This window comes from Melospiza georgiana, chromosome 6 (genome assembly GCF_028018845.1).
Source record: "Melospiza georgiana isolate bMelGeo1 chromosome 6, bMelGeo1.pri, whole genome shotgun sequence".
Lineage (NCBI taxonomy): Eukaryota > Metazoa > Chordata > Aves > Passeriformes > Passerellidae > Melospiza > Melospiza georgiana.
Window position 1 is genome coordinate 48010693 of NC_080435.1, and position 15947 is coordinate 48026639.

Consider the following 15947-nt stretch of genomic DNA (forward strand, 5'->3'; position numbering starts at 1 on the left):
GAGCATCAGGGCTTCCTTCAAGCTGAGTACAAGGAAAAAGAGCAGAGTTTCTACTAATTCACAAATCTTACTAGGAACAAGAGTCAGTTTTCTGATTGTATCATGCAGTCCATGTTGTAATAACTTTCCAAGTCTGTATTCTCCCATTAAATACTCCACTTTAATGAAGACCTCACATTGCTACTCTGCTCTGAGTTGCTCACATTATCGTCTTTGTAAACCTCTCCCAAGTAGCACTGAGCACTTCCAGTTCTCAAAAGACAAGCAAAGGCTATCCTTCCTGTCCTAGCAATGCTAGAGAGCCAAAAAGCCAGTAAGGAAAAGCAAAGTAAAAGAGCTTATTTCAAACAGATTTAAGAACAAGGCATGTAAACCATCATCCCTATTAAAATAAAAGACCAAAGTGCCAGTGGCTTCAACACACATTATACCTTCCAACTATACAATTTTTAATATTTTTCAAACTATTAAACATATGTATAGATTTAGCTTAGCACTGAGAGGCCTCAGCTGGAATTCTTTTCACAGTTTTGGGCACTGTGCTTCAAAAAAGATGTGAACCAACTGGAGAGAATCCAGATGAGAGCAACAAGAATGATCAAAGGCCCAGAAAATGTGATGTATGAGGAAAGACCAAAAGAATTGGGTTTGTTTAGACTAGAGAAGAACAGTCTGAGGGGAGACATGACAACAGTCTTCAGACACGTTAGGCTGCTGCAAAGGGGAAGATAAACTGTTCTCAATTTCTACTGGAAGTAGGCTAAAAAGCAACAGATTACAGTGGAGATTCAGATTAGACTTTAGAAGAAGATTACAATGGAGATTCAGATTAGACTTTAGAAGAAACTTTTTTTTTTTTTTTGGCTACAGCAGTTATACCTGAGAAGACAATGCCCATGAAAACTGTGGGAGCCCACTGTTTGAGATTGGGGTACTGCTATACTCTGGTCTGCATGAATAAGACGGCTCCTAGTCCTTTTCAGCTTTTTTCCCCCATGTTAGAAGTGTAGGAGAGAGATTGCAAGTGGAAAAAAAATATTTTCTGAAGGAATACGGACAGGTCTGACCTGAGTGGTCTTTGAACAGGAGATTAATTGCAGCCATACCTACAGAGTTAGTATTACTACCTTGTAGCCATTACACACTGTTTGCCTCTATCACACTCAGGAAAACAGGGAAAAATAAAATTCTGATCCTTATCTGCTCTAAAGTCTCTACTTATGCTGGATACTATTCTGGCAGTGGAGGCCTGTGTCAAAAATCTTGAGTGTAAATAAGCATAAAATCCTAAATATTGTAAAGCACACCATCCAGTGATAGATTTCTATGAACTCTGTTATATAGAAAGATTTAATACAGAAAGGAACCCAAACATGTGACACTTTGTCAGAAAGCAAAAGATTACATAGTACAACATGTTTTTTGGAATGAATTTACAATTAATTTTAACTATAAAATCGAATGAAAAAAACCAGGTGAAACTAAGACAAATGCAGGGTGAATTGAAACAAAGTGCCTGACTGATAATTCCAGAGATAATTGGGAATGCAAACTGGGACTCCTGAGGTCCCTTGTTTCAATAGGTGGGTTTTTTGTTTCTGTTTCTGCTTGTTTTTCTGCTTTTCATTTATAATGAAAAAAAAATTTTAAAAGGCAAGATTGCAAAAGCCAGCTTTTTCCTCAGTTTTTTTGGTGCTTTCTGCTAAGCAGCCTTGGAGCTACAAAGGTTCACAGTCTTTCACATAGACTCATGCCCTAGAAGTGTTTACAGTGAGAAGAAGAGTCCTTAAAATACATGATCACACAGACAATCATATGGGATCTTCAGTTGTTTGCATCCTGCTCTGGACTGAGCATGAAGAGGCCTCTAGACACACATAGGTCACAGCTCTGTGGAAATGGTGATTTGGTCTGGAGCTTCTAAAGTACTGGCTTTTCAGGAGAGAGTTGTGCAGAGGAGGAACTGTCTCTTTTGGCTTAGTGTTTCCAGGGCACAGACTGGAGGTTTAGAAGGAGTACTGTGACACAAATATCCTCAGCCGGATGACAGAGCTGCCTCTGAAGTTGATGACGGTGTTTACAGTGATCATTTCCAAGTCCAGCTCGATCGTGCGCGGCCCCTTCACGGGCCGGGTCATCACCAGGGTGGCACTGATGGGTCCTGTTTGCTGTGCATGAAACAAGAGAAAGCAGGTGAGATTGCCAAAACTATTTCTTCAAAACCACTGTCCCACTAGTCTTCAAGCAGCTAAAATAGGTGTTTTCTGTTTCATTGTTTGAAACCACTGCAACTGAAGGGACAGAGTTTCATTGCAGCATTTGGCTTCTTTTCAGTGTGAACTGTCACCTTCTACAGTTTGTAAAGCCTTTGGGAGCCCTGCGCATTGAAGGAGCTATTGAACATAGACACTTGCTATTGCCCAAAAGAGAAAAAAGGTGAAAACATTGATTTAGGATATAAACAAGTAATTATACATTTTTGTTTGTTTGTTTGTTTGTCTGTTTGAAGTACTCTTTCGTTTGATGTAAAGTTACTGTGAAGAAGCAGAGACCCAGAAGGGCTTTTTTAAAAGAACCTGGAGAACAGGTGTTCCCATGTGAATGGGGTCTGTGTTTGTGGTACATTGTGTGTGTTAATTGTAAACCTCACACTTTGAATATGCAATGGCACTTCAGAACAAGTCCTTTATTAAGTGGAAGCAGACCTTGGTGATATCTGACCAGCACAGTGGATTATGTGCATTTAAAAATCAGATCTGCTAATGTTAAAACCAACTGCCGTTTGTTTTCCATCAGGAACTTACATAGGCACAGTGGGTCCTGCTTTACCTGTCCAGTTTTACCTCAAGACTGGATGTTTGTTACCTTTGATCAGAGAAGGCTGACACAGCCATGAGGAGGTGCTGGGCATGTTGCCTGGTCTGTGCCAGGCCAGGTCCTGGTGCCTCAGCAAGGGCACAGTGTCTTTCCCATGCCCTCCCAGTGCCCAGGGAATGGCTGCATGATGAATCACTGGAGCAGCAGGCTTGGGCAATGGGAGTGGGTGCTGAGGCCTCAGCACCTGCTAGATTGGCCCAGATGAGGGGATTGGTAATGGCTTTGCAACAGAAAAGCTCTAGTGAGATGTAAATCATTATAATGGGACCGCTTGTCAATTCAGGATTTTGAAACATTTCCATTTTCTTACAGTGGGAATCTGAGGTTCTTATGAGAAATATGTCCTGGAATCTATCCCACTGCCCCTGTCCATGAGGGATGGGAACCTTCAGTAGCCACAGAACAGGACTTAATGTGAATGTCAGAGCCAGGTTTTGCCTGGAGCTGAAAATCAACCTCCTAAGAGTCACCATCCCTTGTGGATGTGCCCCATTCTCTGCAGACACCCCTGTAATCTCTACATGTTGGTGGTGTGGCAAAGATGACTGGGGAACACAGAGATCTTCTGAGAAAAACAAATTTAAAAACCTCAGGTAATTACATTTTCTGTAACAGTGTCTACAAAAAATGTATGTTCTCAGTGGAAAAAAATCATAACAAATGAAAGCAAAGAACCCAGAAAGTAAATTGTTGGCGTAAAGGGTTTTTTGCTTACTTTTTTGGTTTTCATGTTTTTCAATTTCCAATGAAAAAGTTTAATAAAACAGAAAAGAAACATTGAGTCTTTTGGTGACAGTTTTGATTGTCCATCAAATAAAAAACAGTTTGGCACAATAGTTTCTCTTGAGCTTGGGAAACCTGAGCTATTCTTAGACATGGGTACAGCTCTGGGCTTTCCTAAACCTGCTGTCTCATAGGACAGGCATGTTTGCTTTGGGTAGGTTACTCTCCAGAGAGATCCAGCAGTTCCTGCACATCAGCACACTGCTGTGCACATCTGTGTGTAAAAAAATGCCTCATACTGAAGGTTTAAGTGGCAGTCACAAGAAGCTCAGCTGTGCCATCGGGACATTCAGCCAACAAGATGCTCCATGTTTCCCCCAGGGAGCCCTGGACTTACCCGCATGTAGAATTCCCTGCCCTCGTTCCCTGATTTGATTTGGAAGATGTAATAGGCTCCAGGGTAGCGAGTTGTTGCTTGCATCTGAAATATATCCGAAGGCACAGACCTCCCAGACACCATGTCCATCACTCTGTACAGGATGGTGAAGGGCTGATCTCGGCACCCAGGGTTTTCAGCTGGACACATGCAGCGGCTGGTGGTCAGAGACAGGATTGTCAGAGATAGAATTATCAGCAGGGGTTACAAATTGCTGTAATATTTGATTATTTATATAAATAAATGTGCATAAATAAATAAACAAACAAATAATGTTGTTGACCAGCTAAAAGAATCAATGAAACTTGTAATGCATTTTCTCACTTTTAGCATTTTCTGTGTTGCTGTTCTGGCTTACGTTCTGCCTCCTTTTTCTTGTCTTCTTGGCAAAAATAATTTGCCATTCTCCTTAGATCACTCAAAAATGTGAACTTCCTTTGAAGCAGCCCTGCAGGTGTAGAATACTCTGTTCATGTTTATTCTGTTAGTAATTTATACTGAACTGTCCCCAGAATATTATTAGATAATTTCACTGGTAGTACTACATAAACAGTAGTGATTTTTGTTTCATTATATTTTGTGCACTACATGAAAACATACAGTTGACATCCTGGATCAAGCCAAAGCTCTAACATCAAATGCAGAGCCTTAAGGAAGAAGAGGATATGACAAGCACACAACATTTCCACCAACAGTCTCCAATTGTTTGTGACTCAGGGAACCCCTGAAACAAAAATTTCTTCTTTCTATTCATCAGCTATCGGTGCATTTCTTATCCAGCTTCCCACATGAATGTTTGGCATGCACAGCCCCCTGTGGCCAGAAGCCCCACAGCCCCTTTCATCTCTCTTTGCATGGCTTCTTTCTGACTGTAGCTGGTGCTCCCAGCTGCTCACCTGAAAGGAGAGCAGCCAGTCAATCCCTGCTCATCCTCCTCACCCATCTCAGGGCTTCCCATCTGATCCTGTTCATGGCTGAACTGCTCTACTTTGGCTGTTACTCACAAGGAAGCTATTCTATACTTTTGATCATCCTCATTGCTTCTTATGAACCTTTATCCAGTTGTATTTCTTTTGACAGGAGGGGAAGGAACTGCACAGTCTTAAAGATGTAGTACACTATAGAGCATGTGCTCCAAGGATATTCTCTACCTATTAACATTTGGAACTCAGATTGCTTTTCTGACCTCTAGTGAGTACTGCAGATCATGGAACAAGAACCTTCAAATCTCAGTTTGCATGGATTATGATCAGATCAGTGGTCCTTATTTAATTTGTGAATTTGGGATTTTCTTTTTACTTTAAACTCATCTACACTGAATTTAATCTGCTATTTTCATTGCACAGTCATTGAGGCTTATTCTGTAGTATTTTTCTACCCACTTTTATCTGCTGTCTTCATATATTGTTGCAGACTTTGCCCATCTCATGGTTTATTCTTTTCCCCAGGTTGTTTATGATGGACCAAGTAGGTCCAGCTCAGACCTCTGCAGAAATTCATGAAAGTTGACAATTTAACACTATCCTCTGTTTAATTTTTATCTTTCAGCTTCTTATTCTTCTGTTCCAGGGACTTTTCTCTGTTACTTATGACTGCTTAATTTCCATGATAACTATGTGAGGGTCTTTTCAGAAGCCTTTGGAAATGCAAACAGACTGCATCAGTTCCTGTGCCCTAGTCATATGCTGCTGATTTCTTCAGAGATCTCTAAGGAAGTTGTAAAGCAGGATATCTCTTTATAAAAGTAATGTTGGGAGAATTTACTGGGCAAGGGTGTTTTAACTATTTTTTCTATATTTTCTATAACCTCTACTGCTGACATCAATTTCAGACAGCGCATCTGGCATGTCCCCCATCAAGAGGCTCCTGGCATTATGATCACCCAATTCCTTCCACAGAAAACACAGATGCCAGGAATTCACTTGGCAATTTTACACTGACCACTTCTGGACATATGTCACTAATTAAGAGCAGGCCCATCTAGAGATGAGCCAAAGCCACCAAACACAAGGCTCAGAGATTGTGTTCTGATGCAAGCTGCTCTGCAAGGACTCTGTAGCTGAGCTCTGGGGAATTTAGATACAGAGGATTCTGTTATTCCAAATTCCAGTTTAAGACTCTATCACCAAGGGAGGAGAACCCAGAACTGGACAAACATTATGTGTCCACTCTTCAGCTGCCCTTGTTCAGAAAACAATGCAAATACAGTTATAAATTCTAAAGGAAAGAAGCTAATTGCTAATCTCTTGACTTTCTATAAAATGTATTAGGCTACCAACCAATTCCAGATTATTGGGTTTAGTGCAAACATTGTGGATGAAATAATGTGGACTACAGTATATTGATATCTGTCTGGAATTGAAATATTTTGAGCCCCAGCAAATACATACAGATGTGAAAGAAACAGTCTATTTTAAGAAATTTAAGGTTTATTGTTTGCTTGCTCAAATGTTTCCCAGTTGAGACAGTACTAACAACCTCATCCAGACATACCCAATTTCTGGGCAAGGTCACTGAACTTGATTAGTTTGTAAACTATTCAGAACTTTTAACCTTTAAGCAATAAGAAACTCCAAATATCATATAATATTTTAAAGTACTTCGCAGGCATAAACTAGTCACCATTTTCAGGAAATATTCCTACTAATAAACAGGCTGCATTTGAGTATATATGAAGTCAGTAATGTAAGTAAATGTTTCTTATTACATCACAAGCCTTGCTGTTTTCTAACTAACTGATAGCTGCTTTTCCAGTCTAACTTCACATACATCTGACTTACAGACAGAGTTCATGGCTGTAGTGTAAAATTACAGCTTCTTTGGTTTACCTTAGATACAACTTTCACAGACAGAATTTGCTTTTGTGGCTGTGGGTATGTTACTCACTTCTCATTAATCTGGAGATAAGGCTCCTCACATCGTACTGGATCTAAACATTTATATTCTCCTGGGATATTGAAACATGTTTGCTGTGAAGTGCAGGTGAAGTTTCTGATTTCACATTCATTGATATCTAAAACACAAGGAATGAGAGAATGGCTGAAACAGGGAAATATGTACAAGATACTACTCCTACAAACTGGTTTCCATCTTAAAGAATTACCCCAAAATTCATAAAACTCGTGCACTATGAGAGGTGGCCTTTTTATAACTGTCCCCTCTTTTAAGATCAGGTTTTACTCCATTCACTTCTGCTAATTAGAGTGCTCCCACATGCTAAATGCTGAAAAAAAAAAAAAAAACAAAAAAAAACAAAAAACCCAAAAAAACCAAACCCAAACAAAAAAGGGAATTGGCTTCTCAAACTCTCCAACCTCAGAGAATGTGAAAGGTACAGCAGAGGGGAGAGCATTTGAGGTCTTTCCTGTGTAGTTGTTTCCTAGTCAGTAAAGTCTTACTTAAAACAACACACCAGTTCACCTCAGCAGGAATATTCACGTGCTGACATCCTTACCAGAATGGCATAATTGGCCCCCACGAGTATTGCACTGTGCAATGCCAAGACCAAGTTCTTGAAAACCTCTTTCTAGACACAGGATCTACTTTCTGGTCCCCAGGGGTTTAATCAGTGCAGAAATGTTACCTTGGCAGCTTCTACTGTCATCAAGCAAGTTATATCCTGAAGGACAGGTACAGTAGTAAGAACCAGGCCCATTCACACATTCGTGCTGGCAGAGGAACTCTGAGAAGCTGCACTCATCCATGTCTGCAGTGGGAAAACAAAAACCAAAATTAGTGTCCTTGGCTTTACTGTCAAAAGAGCAGTCCTGCAGGCAGGTGGCCACCCAGACTACCTGCCCATTACCTCAGCTGGAGGCTGGCACCCTCCAGCTCCCTAGAGCTCTGCAGCAGCCTGACAAAATGCTATACAACAAGTTCTTCATTAAACACTTTTTTCCTAAGGAAACCAAAGCTGCTGCTGAACACAATGTATGGCTTTTAATTATTTATTTTTCTTTTCTAATACCTGTCACCACTTGGCCATGTTTTCATTCCTGTTTTACGTCAGAGATAGATACTCTGACAACAAAGCTGCAACTGTAATTTAAAAGGAAAGACTTGGCAGCAGTTTTGTTTTCTTTTTTTTTCCCCTTCTTTTGGAGAACAAACTTCACGTTCCCAGGGTTCCAGCCGCATGGGTTCCAGCAGAACTCCTGCAGCCAGCCCTGTCTGTTTCATATCTTTTAGCCTCTAGTCAGTTACTTCCAAGTCATTCCAGCAAGACTCCTAGAGCACATCCCAGCCTGGGTCAGACACACTGCAAGGCCCAGCCCTCTCCCAGATACATGGGAGGCTGGGCAATCTGTCAAACACTGACTGAAAGCAGAAACTGAGTTCTTTGCCCCTTGCTCTCATGGATTGACCAGTCATTTTGTTCTGCAGGTCTGTGGCTGTGCTCAAGTGAGAAAGATGAACTTCAGAGCTGCACATGGAGCCATGGCTGACTGAGGGGAAAACACATGCAAAGGCACGAGGCCGAGGGAGGCTGCCACTAATCATTTCCTTATTTCCCTGTTCAGGGGAAGAAAGGAACAAAGGCCAGGGCCCCAGCCAGGAACTCCCAAGTTCTTATTCCCAGCTCTGACATGTTGACTCTCCCAGGCAAATCACTTCTACTCTTCAGACTGAATTTCCCTTTCTTCTAAATTGGGCTCAGTCCATTTATTCACTTCTGGTGTTTTGTGCAAATGGATTGGAAAGTATTTGAAGTCCAAATATATCCAAGTGGCTTTAGGGCTGAAATCAGATTCTCAAAAGGGAGATGAAAGGAACTCTACACCTACAGAGTCCTGTTACTCTGTGAGTTTCCCCAGTGAGTTCACAGAAACAAACACCTTCCTGAAGCTCCATGGACTGAGGGCTGACTCCATAAAGCGGCTGAAATATTGGGAACTTTATATCAGGCGTCCTCTGGCATCCTAGCCCAGACCTCCAGCATACTGGATTTGTGTAACTGGTGCTTGGCTCCTATCAGGTCCTGAGGGGCTTGAAGCCCCAAGGGCCCTGCATTCCTGCTCTTGGCCCCACAGTGTTCCTAAACACTCCTGGCATTCTCCTGGCTGCCTGTGTGCAGACAACAGGGTGGTTGTTATTTCAGAGCACATCTGATGCACTTGGAAGACCTCTGTTGGGAAAGCCAGGTTGAAATCTCTGCCTCTCTCCTTGAATTGGGGCAAGAATGCCTTCCAGTTTTATGGTAAGTTGGCTGCTAGGCCATGGACTAACTCCACTCCTACTGAAATAAACCTGAATCCTGGGTGTCTCTCAAGAGTGTCCCCCTGACCAGGCATTCCCTTTGCAAGCCTCAGATGTCCAGTGATTGCTGTGGAGTGGAAGAAGCTCATCCAGAGAACCTTGACCTGCTTTGTCAAACATCTCTTGCACAAGATTGTCAGGAAAAGATTTTCTGCTGGATGGTGGAAAGGCCCTTTTGCTGGCTCAGCTCTCATGGATGAGGCTCAAGCACCACCTTATTGGGCGTTGCAATAAACTTATCTGGTTCAGACCCCCTAACTGAGAAGAAGAAAATCCATCAGAATGCAGGACACTTAGGTGTTTAATTCTTAAGATCCTTTAGATATTTAATATTTGTTCTTCCCCTTATAACAAGGAGATTTGCAGGGAAAATATCTTGGGAAAGACTAATCATGTACACTGCATCTCACATCTTCTCTCTCAGAAACAGAATATTACATCTGTTTACTGTAAATTAAAACTCAAGTATTTTCCAGTGCATTTTTCCAAGACATATTGGCTGAATTTTCTAATTTTATCAGGCTGATGGTACAATAAGCAAAGAAATAAGTTTTGCCTTCAATTAAAATAAAATAATACAATAAAAACAAAATCCAGAAAGGAAAAATTACAATGACATAAGCACAATTTATTCTGCTGTGTGCTGAACAGGTCAGCAATAACTGTACTAAGAAATCATATATTGTTTTTAAAGTGAAGCCAGAGCCATACAGGGAAAATGGGAAAGTGTCAGGCAGAAGTGAGCAGTCCTTAAGAGCAAGGGAAATACATGCATTCAACAGACAAATGGAAAAGTGCTTTCTATAAACTATTTCTTTAATCATGGAAGAATGTCCTCAGGCTATCTCTACTTGCTCTAATAAAGCTTCCTGTTCAGCATTACAGAGTGCTTTCTTATGTTTTGCTGTTACCTTGGAGTTTTTGAATATTTAGCTTATTTCTTTAAAACCATTTGTGGCCCTCCTCCACAGAGTTTTCCTGGGCATTTGCTGAGTGCTTTAGCTGGAAAGAAGATCATATGAGTGTCGCAGACATCTTTCAGGAAAAATCCTTTCCTTAGGATTTTTCCTCCTGAGAAGCTGAGAGGCCTCAGGAACAAAATGTAAACAATGATTATCTGCTGCTGTGGAATGCAACAGGTGGATCTGTGATTGGTCTCAGAAAGTTGTTTGTAATTAATGGCCTATCACAGCCCAGCTGGCTTGGGGTCTCTGAGCCACAAACCTTTCTTATCATTCTTTCCTATTCTTAGCTAAGCCTTCTGATGAAACCTTTTCTTCTGTTCTTTTAGTATAGTTTTAATGTAATATATCATAAAATAATAAATCAAGCCTTCTGAAACACGGAGTCAGATCCTCATCTCTTCCCTCATCCAAGAACTCCTGTGAACACTGTCACATATGAGTTGCAGCTATCCTGATGCTACCGTGGACCAGGGCAAAAAACTTTTAAGAAAGTTTGTAAAAACAATGCCTTTGAAAAAGTAAATGTAATAGAATTAAACCAAAAGAGTAAATAAGAGAGTTACCACTGCAGTTAACTCCGTCAGCTTCCAGTTCATAGCCAGGTTCACAGCGGCAGAGAAAAGAGCCATAGGTGTTGACACAGGTCTGAGTGCAAGGGTTTTCACTTGTACATTCGTTCACATCTATGGGAAAACAATGCCAAATTCATCAGTGACTTCTCCCCAAACTCCATTTTCATTTTTATTCCTGCAGAGCATTTCAAAGAGATTAGCTGTACAGTCAGAACAATTTGTTCTGAAAAATATAACCAGGTCAGTGTTGTTTATTTGGATGTTTATTTGTTGATGCCTGGGAATAGCATGTTGGACACAACATGTGTGGAAGTGAAGCATTTTGGGAATGACTTCAATTAAAACATAACATGGAAGATGGGGGTGAAATTTTTATTATAGATGTTTCTGTCCTTGTCCTGCAATTTGAAAACCATTGAACCAATATTATCATAACAGATCTGAGAAAAAAGCAGCAATGATGAGGAGCCCTATGGAAGCCTTGGGCTAAAGCAAAAGCAATATTTTTTTCCTTGTAGGACATGAACAACTTCTGGTCATCATGAGCACAGACCTTCTCCTGCAGCATGTGGGAAGATGCTCTCTGCTTTGCCAGGGAGGCTGGGGAGGGCTTGTGTTGACTCTGAGGTAGCATAGCACAGCAAAAGGTGGTCTAATGCTTAGGACTCCAGTCTGGATTGTGGGAGAGCCCGATTTACTGATCTGATAAAAGGTTTTCTGTCTCAGCTGGGGCACACAACCTCACATTTTAATAATAAATTCAGTGCCTGAACACTTGGTAATTACACTGAATTGAGTGAATTGAGGTTTGGGCCTCTGTGCATATTTCTCCTGATACACCAGTGGTGTTGCACCTGCACCCCTTTGAGGTACTGTGAAACTGCAGAAATATCTGTCTGACCAACCTGTGACCATTTCTAAAAGCAATGCTGGGAAGGTCACTTTTGTTCTGAAAACCAAGCAAGTCTTAAGGGTGTGGCTGAGGGGGCACCAAAGATTTCAGGCCTGGTTCACCCTAGCCTTACCTTGGCAGGATCTCCCATCGTCGTTGAGGGTGAAGCCGGGGTTGCAGGTGCAGGAGTAGGAGCCGGGCACGTTGGCACACAGCTGCTGGCAGTACCCATAGCGACATTCGTCTATGTCTGCGGGGAAAAGGAGGGGAACTGGAGTGCTCTGCATCTCCTCATGGCAGACAAAGCAGCCAGCACACTGAGCCAGCAGTGCTGATAACACAGAAATTCCCCAGCACACTGGTCATGGTGTCACAGCCAAACTTCCAGGCGTGCAGACATGGAGTTAGAGTTGAAATGTACCTGTCCCCAGTAGAATGCGGTAATGTGGTGTTACCCACATCTGGCATCTACCAGTGTGTCTGATGAATTGATTGGCATTGCTGTAACCTTCAGTTTAAATCAGGCAGCCCAGTTTGTTCCTTTAAGCAGCTCCCTCAAATGATACCTGGCTGCCAGCACAACCACAGCCAACATTGCAGCGAAATTTTGGCAGAATTAAAATAGAAACCTTCTTTGCCTCCACATGTACCAAAGCTGCTCACTGGAACAGCGGTGTTTGTTACTACAGGCTTCTTTTTTGAGTGAGGATATTTTTGAAAGGTTTTTTTCCAAATAGTCACATTCTCTTTTTATATGAATTTTTAACTGACAAATTACAGACTATATAAACAGTTAGTTTAATGCCAAAATAGCAGTTTGGGCTGAATTGCAGCATTGGCAGTGCATGCGACGGAGTGCTATGAGCACAAGAAAATGCTCTAAGACATGTAAGATGGTAAGTGCTAGAAGATTTTTGCCTCAGAACTAAAAACTAAAATGAAACACCTGGAATAGCTGTCCTTTCAAAGCCTTAACATTTCCTTTGGTATCAACCAGCTTTTGATTATTGGAGTTTTTTTTAAATGGCTGTGTTAAAGCTTTGAAGCTAAATTTATGCAATAGAAAACCCAGTATATTATATGCAGTCAGTAAGATAACTTAAAGGTCAGATCAGTGGTGATGAGTACACCAGCAGCAGGCTGCAACAAATCCTGCAAAAATAACAAGGGTTTTAAGTAAATTAATATCTCATTCAATGGCACAGTGCATTTCATGAAGTACATGCTTTGTCTTTTCAGGACTGTTATCTCAAGAGTGCTACATTTTGAGGATAAGGACTTGTACAGGGCTGCTTCTTGTGGGTGGGTCATGTGGATATGCTGCACTGGCTTCTCTGTGTAAACTTTACAGGATAATTGCAACAGATAGAAGTGTAGGTTTTTGTAATGGTGATTTACCAAAAGTAATTGGTAATTTCACTGAATTCCACTGCACTAATAACAGTGCCCAAAAAAAATTTGCCTCTAAACCCCAACTTGGCCCTCTGATTACACTAAGTATTGCTTTACTGCTTTATGGCAGCAATGATCACTTCTCCAAAGCCAGTATAAAGTATGGAAAACTGAGACTTCTTTGAAATTTAGGGGAAAATATAGCAATTCTAAACACAATTTGCTTTTCCTTTTTCACATTGCCTTGAAATAATCCATCCCATAGTTACTTAAATAGGGCAATACTGGGATGTTATTCCCTATTTTAGATAGCATGAGCAGGTACTCAAATCAATTTATCAATGCAGCCATTTCACTTCTCTGCTATAACCATCATGCAGAAGAATATTTTAGATATGTGTTCAAATCCTGCACCCAACCCTTTCATTTGGCCTGTAACTGGGAGAAGTAAATGGGTAACAGAACAGGTGATGCAGAGCAGAGTCTGCCTTCCTTCCCTCCCTCATCCCCATCCTACCACATATGTCTGTACATTCCCCAGCACAAGCTTTGAGAAGTTCATTTATCACAGATTATGGAGCAGGGGTCTTGGAGACTTCTTATGCCAGGGGAACTGCAAGACAGAGACTCCCTGAGGAGGCTGTGGCTGCACAGACCCCAGCTTGGACAGGGATCAGCCTGGTGCCTGCCAGGTGAATTTCACAGCAGCAGTTAGGAAAGCAGCCAGGAATTCATGGAATTGGTACTTGGGAGGAGAAAGCTGGAAAATAACTGGAGATGCTCCAGGGACAAATGGGCAGGGAAAGCCCATTCTCCTTCCAGTGGAGATGTGACAGGATGGTCCAGCTCTGCAGAGCTGGCACCAAACAGCCTGAACTGCAGGGAAAGAACTAATAATGGGTAACTTTTCTTTAAAAAAAGTTGTATGCTGACTCCTAGGTCCTACCTGTGTACCTAAGATTAATGTCTACATCATCATCCCAGGTGTATGTCAGGTGAGGGGAAAGGGCTGGAGGAGAGGAGGGATGGAAGCTTTGTTTTCCTGTGCTGTTTGCTGAGCAATGTTTTTTCAACAGGACTGAGCTAAAAGGATGAACAGGGTATTGCTGCAAGGAAAATAATAAAATTGAAATAAAACTGCATGGAAGATTATGAAATGGCACCTAGTTCAGAGGTAATTTTTTTCTTACCCCCAAACAAAAGAATTGGTTGACTTGGGAGTTACTGTCATTCCCATTTCTTGGTATCAGATATGGATCCCTTCAGGTCCACCCTGTCACAATAACAAGAGCTCAAGTCTGTTTGGGCAAAAATCTTTGTGCACACATGCTTGCAATTGATCTTACATGAAAGGGAATCCTTCAGGCTGGGAATATGAAAAGCCCAGTTATGACACTACTATGATGCTAGTCATATGGCATTTCCAGCTACAGTTTTGTTCCATGGGGGAGTGTCTCTGCCAAACACCTCATTGGCACTTTCAGAGACAAAAGAGTTTCCACATAGCTGAAGGTTTAACTGTGTCCTTGGCAAAACTGCTTAGTGACTTTAATTCAGGGAGCCCCAGGTACACAGATACTCAGATACTGTAGCAAATGAGCATTTTACCTAAACACTGGCCTTCTAACAGCCAGTAGCCCTCAGTGCAGGAGCAGGTGTAGCCCCCTTCAGTATTTATGCAGATCTGGGTGGGGTTACACTGGTGAGAATCTGAAGCGCATTCATCCACATCTGCAACACAGAATACAGAAGGAAAATGTTAGAAATAGCAGCAACAAAAGATTGTTCATATTGTACAGTGTGTACGCTGCCTCTGTGCAAGGAAGCAGAGTTTGGAGGAGTAGAGAGAATGACCATAACCTGAATGAAAATCACACTAATAAATGCCTGAGGGCAGTGAGAACTGAGAATGCGCATCAAATCTCAGTTTTGCAGGTGACCCAGTATTTTCTCCTCAAGGAAAGTCTCTCATTATCTCAAACTTTTTGTAACTTCCACATTTGCTGTCACTGAGCTTGGATTTCCATGCTGTAGAGCAGTGTTCAGTCCTGGGGAGAGGCTGCTGAAAGGGTTGTGCAACACCATTGAAAAGTAAGAGATGAAGGAGAGTTTGAGAGAGGTACAAACACAACTCAGAGACATAAAAAAACACTTCCTACCCCCACCAATGCAGACCATCTCACTGCAATTTTTCAGACACAAAGTTCAACCAAAAATCAACCTTTACCTGACCAAAAAAATGTATACTTCCCTGGAATCAATTTCCTGACAATAGTACTATTTTCTTTTAATTTCCACCCCCCCACCTCACCATCTTTACTGGGTTTAATGTATTTGGGTTTTTATTGCAATCCCTTAGGGTGTTTTTGTTGTGGGCTTTTTTTTTTCCCCCTTTTTTTTTTGCAAGGGAGGTGAATAGCATTCTTACATTTATATAAGCCAGGACCCTGGAACCTAACTGATTAAAAATGCCTTTCAGAGTCAGAAATTCATTTTGAATCATGCCTTGCTCAATATCTTTCCTGATGTTTCAGGCATCAGGTTTGCCTCTAGATGTCAGAAATAGAAATGCCAAAAGATAAATTGTGTCATTTCCCCAGCCAACCTAAATTTTTATGTTTTATTTATTGATACCTAAACTATTTTTCATTCCAGCATACTGTGCACTGGCCTTTGCTGAAGCACTATGTCATCCTAGCAATGCTACTCCCTTGATCCTCCCCTGATTCTTATTAACCCAGACTTTGTTAGGTCATGACTGAAAGTGTCTCACCAAAGCCCCGGGCTGGAGCAGGGAGCAGAGGGCAGGAATTCCATGTGTGTGCCTGCCCCCA

At 41.5% G+C, this 15947-nt stretch overlaps 1 protein-coding gene across 1 annotated transcript in view; it reads right to left on the reverse strand.

Annotated features, from left to right (window-relative positions):
- Positions 1–2006: 2006 nt before the first annotated feature.
- FBLN5 (fibulin 5) overlaps positions 2007–15947 on the reverse strand; it is a 44755-nt gene continuing 30814 nt past the window's right edge. Inside the window, exons 5-11 of the mRNA XM_058027316.1 lie at positions 14722–14844; positions 11855–11971; positions 10821–10940; positions 7620–7742; positions 6923–7049; positions 3998–4193; positions 2007–2168 (exon numbers count right to left, since the gene is read on the reverse strand). Of these exons, the coding sequence (XP_057883299.1) occupies positions 2007–2168; positions 3998–4193; positions 6923–7049; positions 7620–7742; positions 10821–10940; positions 11855–11971; positions 14722–14844 (968 nt within the window). The remainder of the gene's footprint in view (positions 2169–3997; positions 4194–6922; positions 7050–7619; positions 7743–10820; positions 10941–11854; positions 11972–14721; positions 14845–15947) is intronic.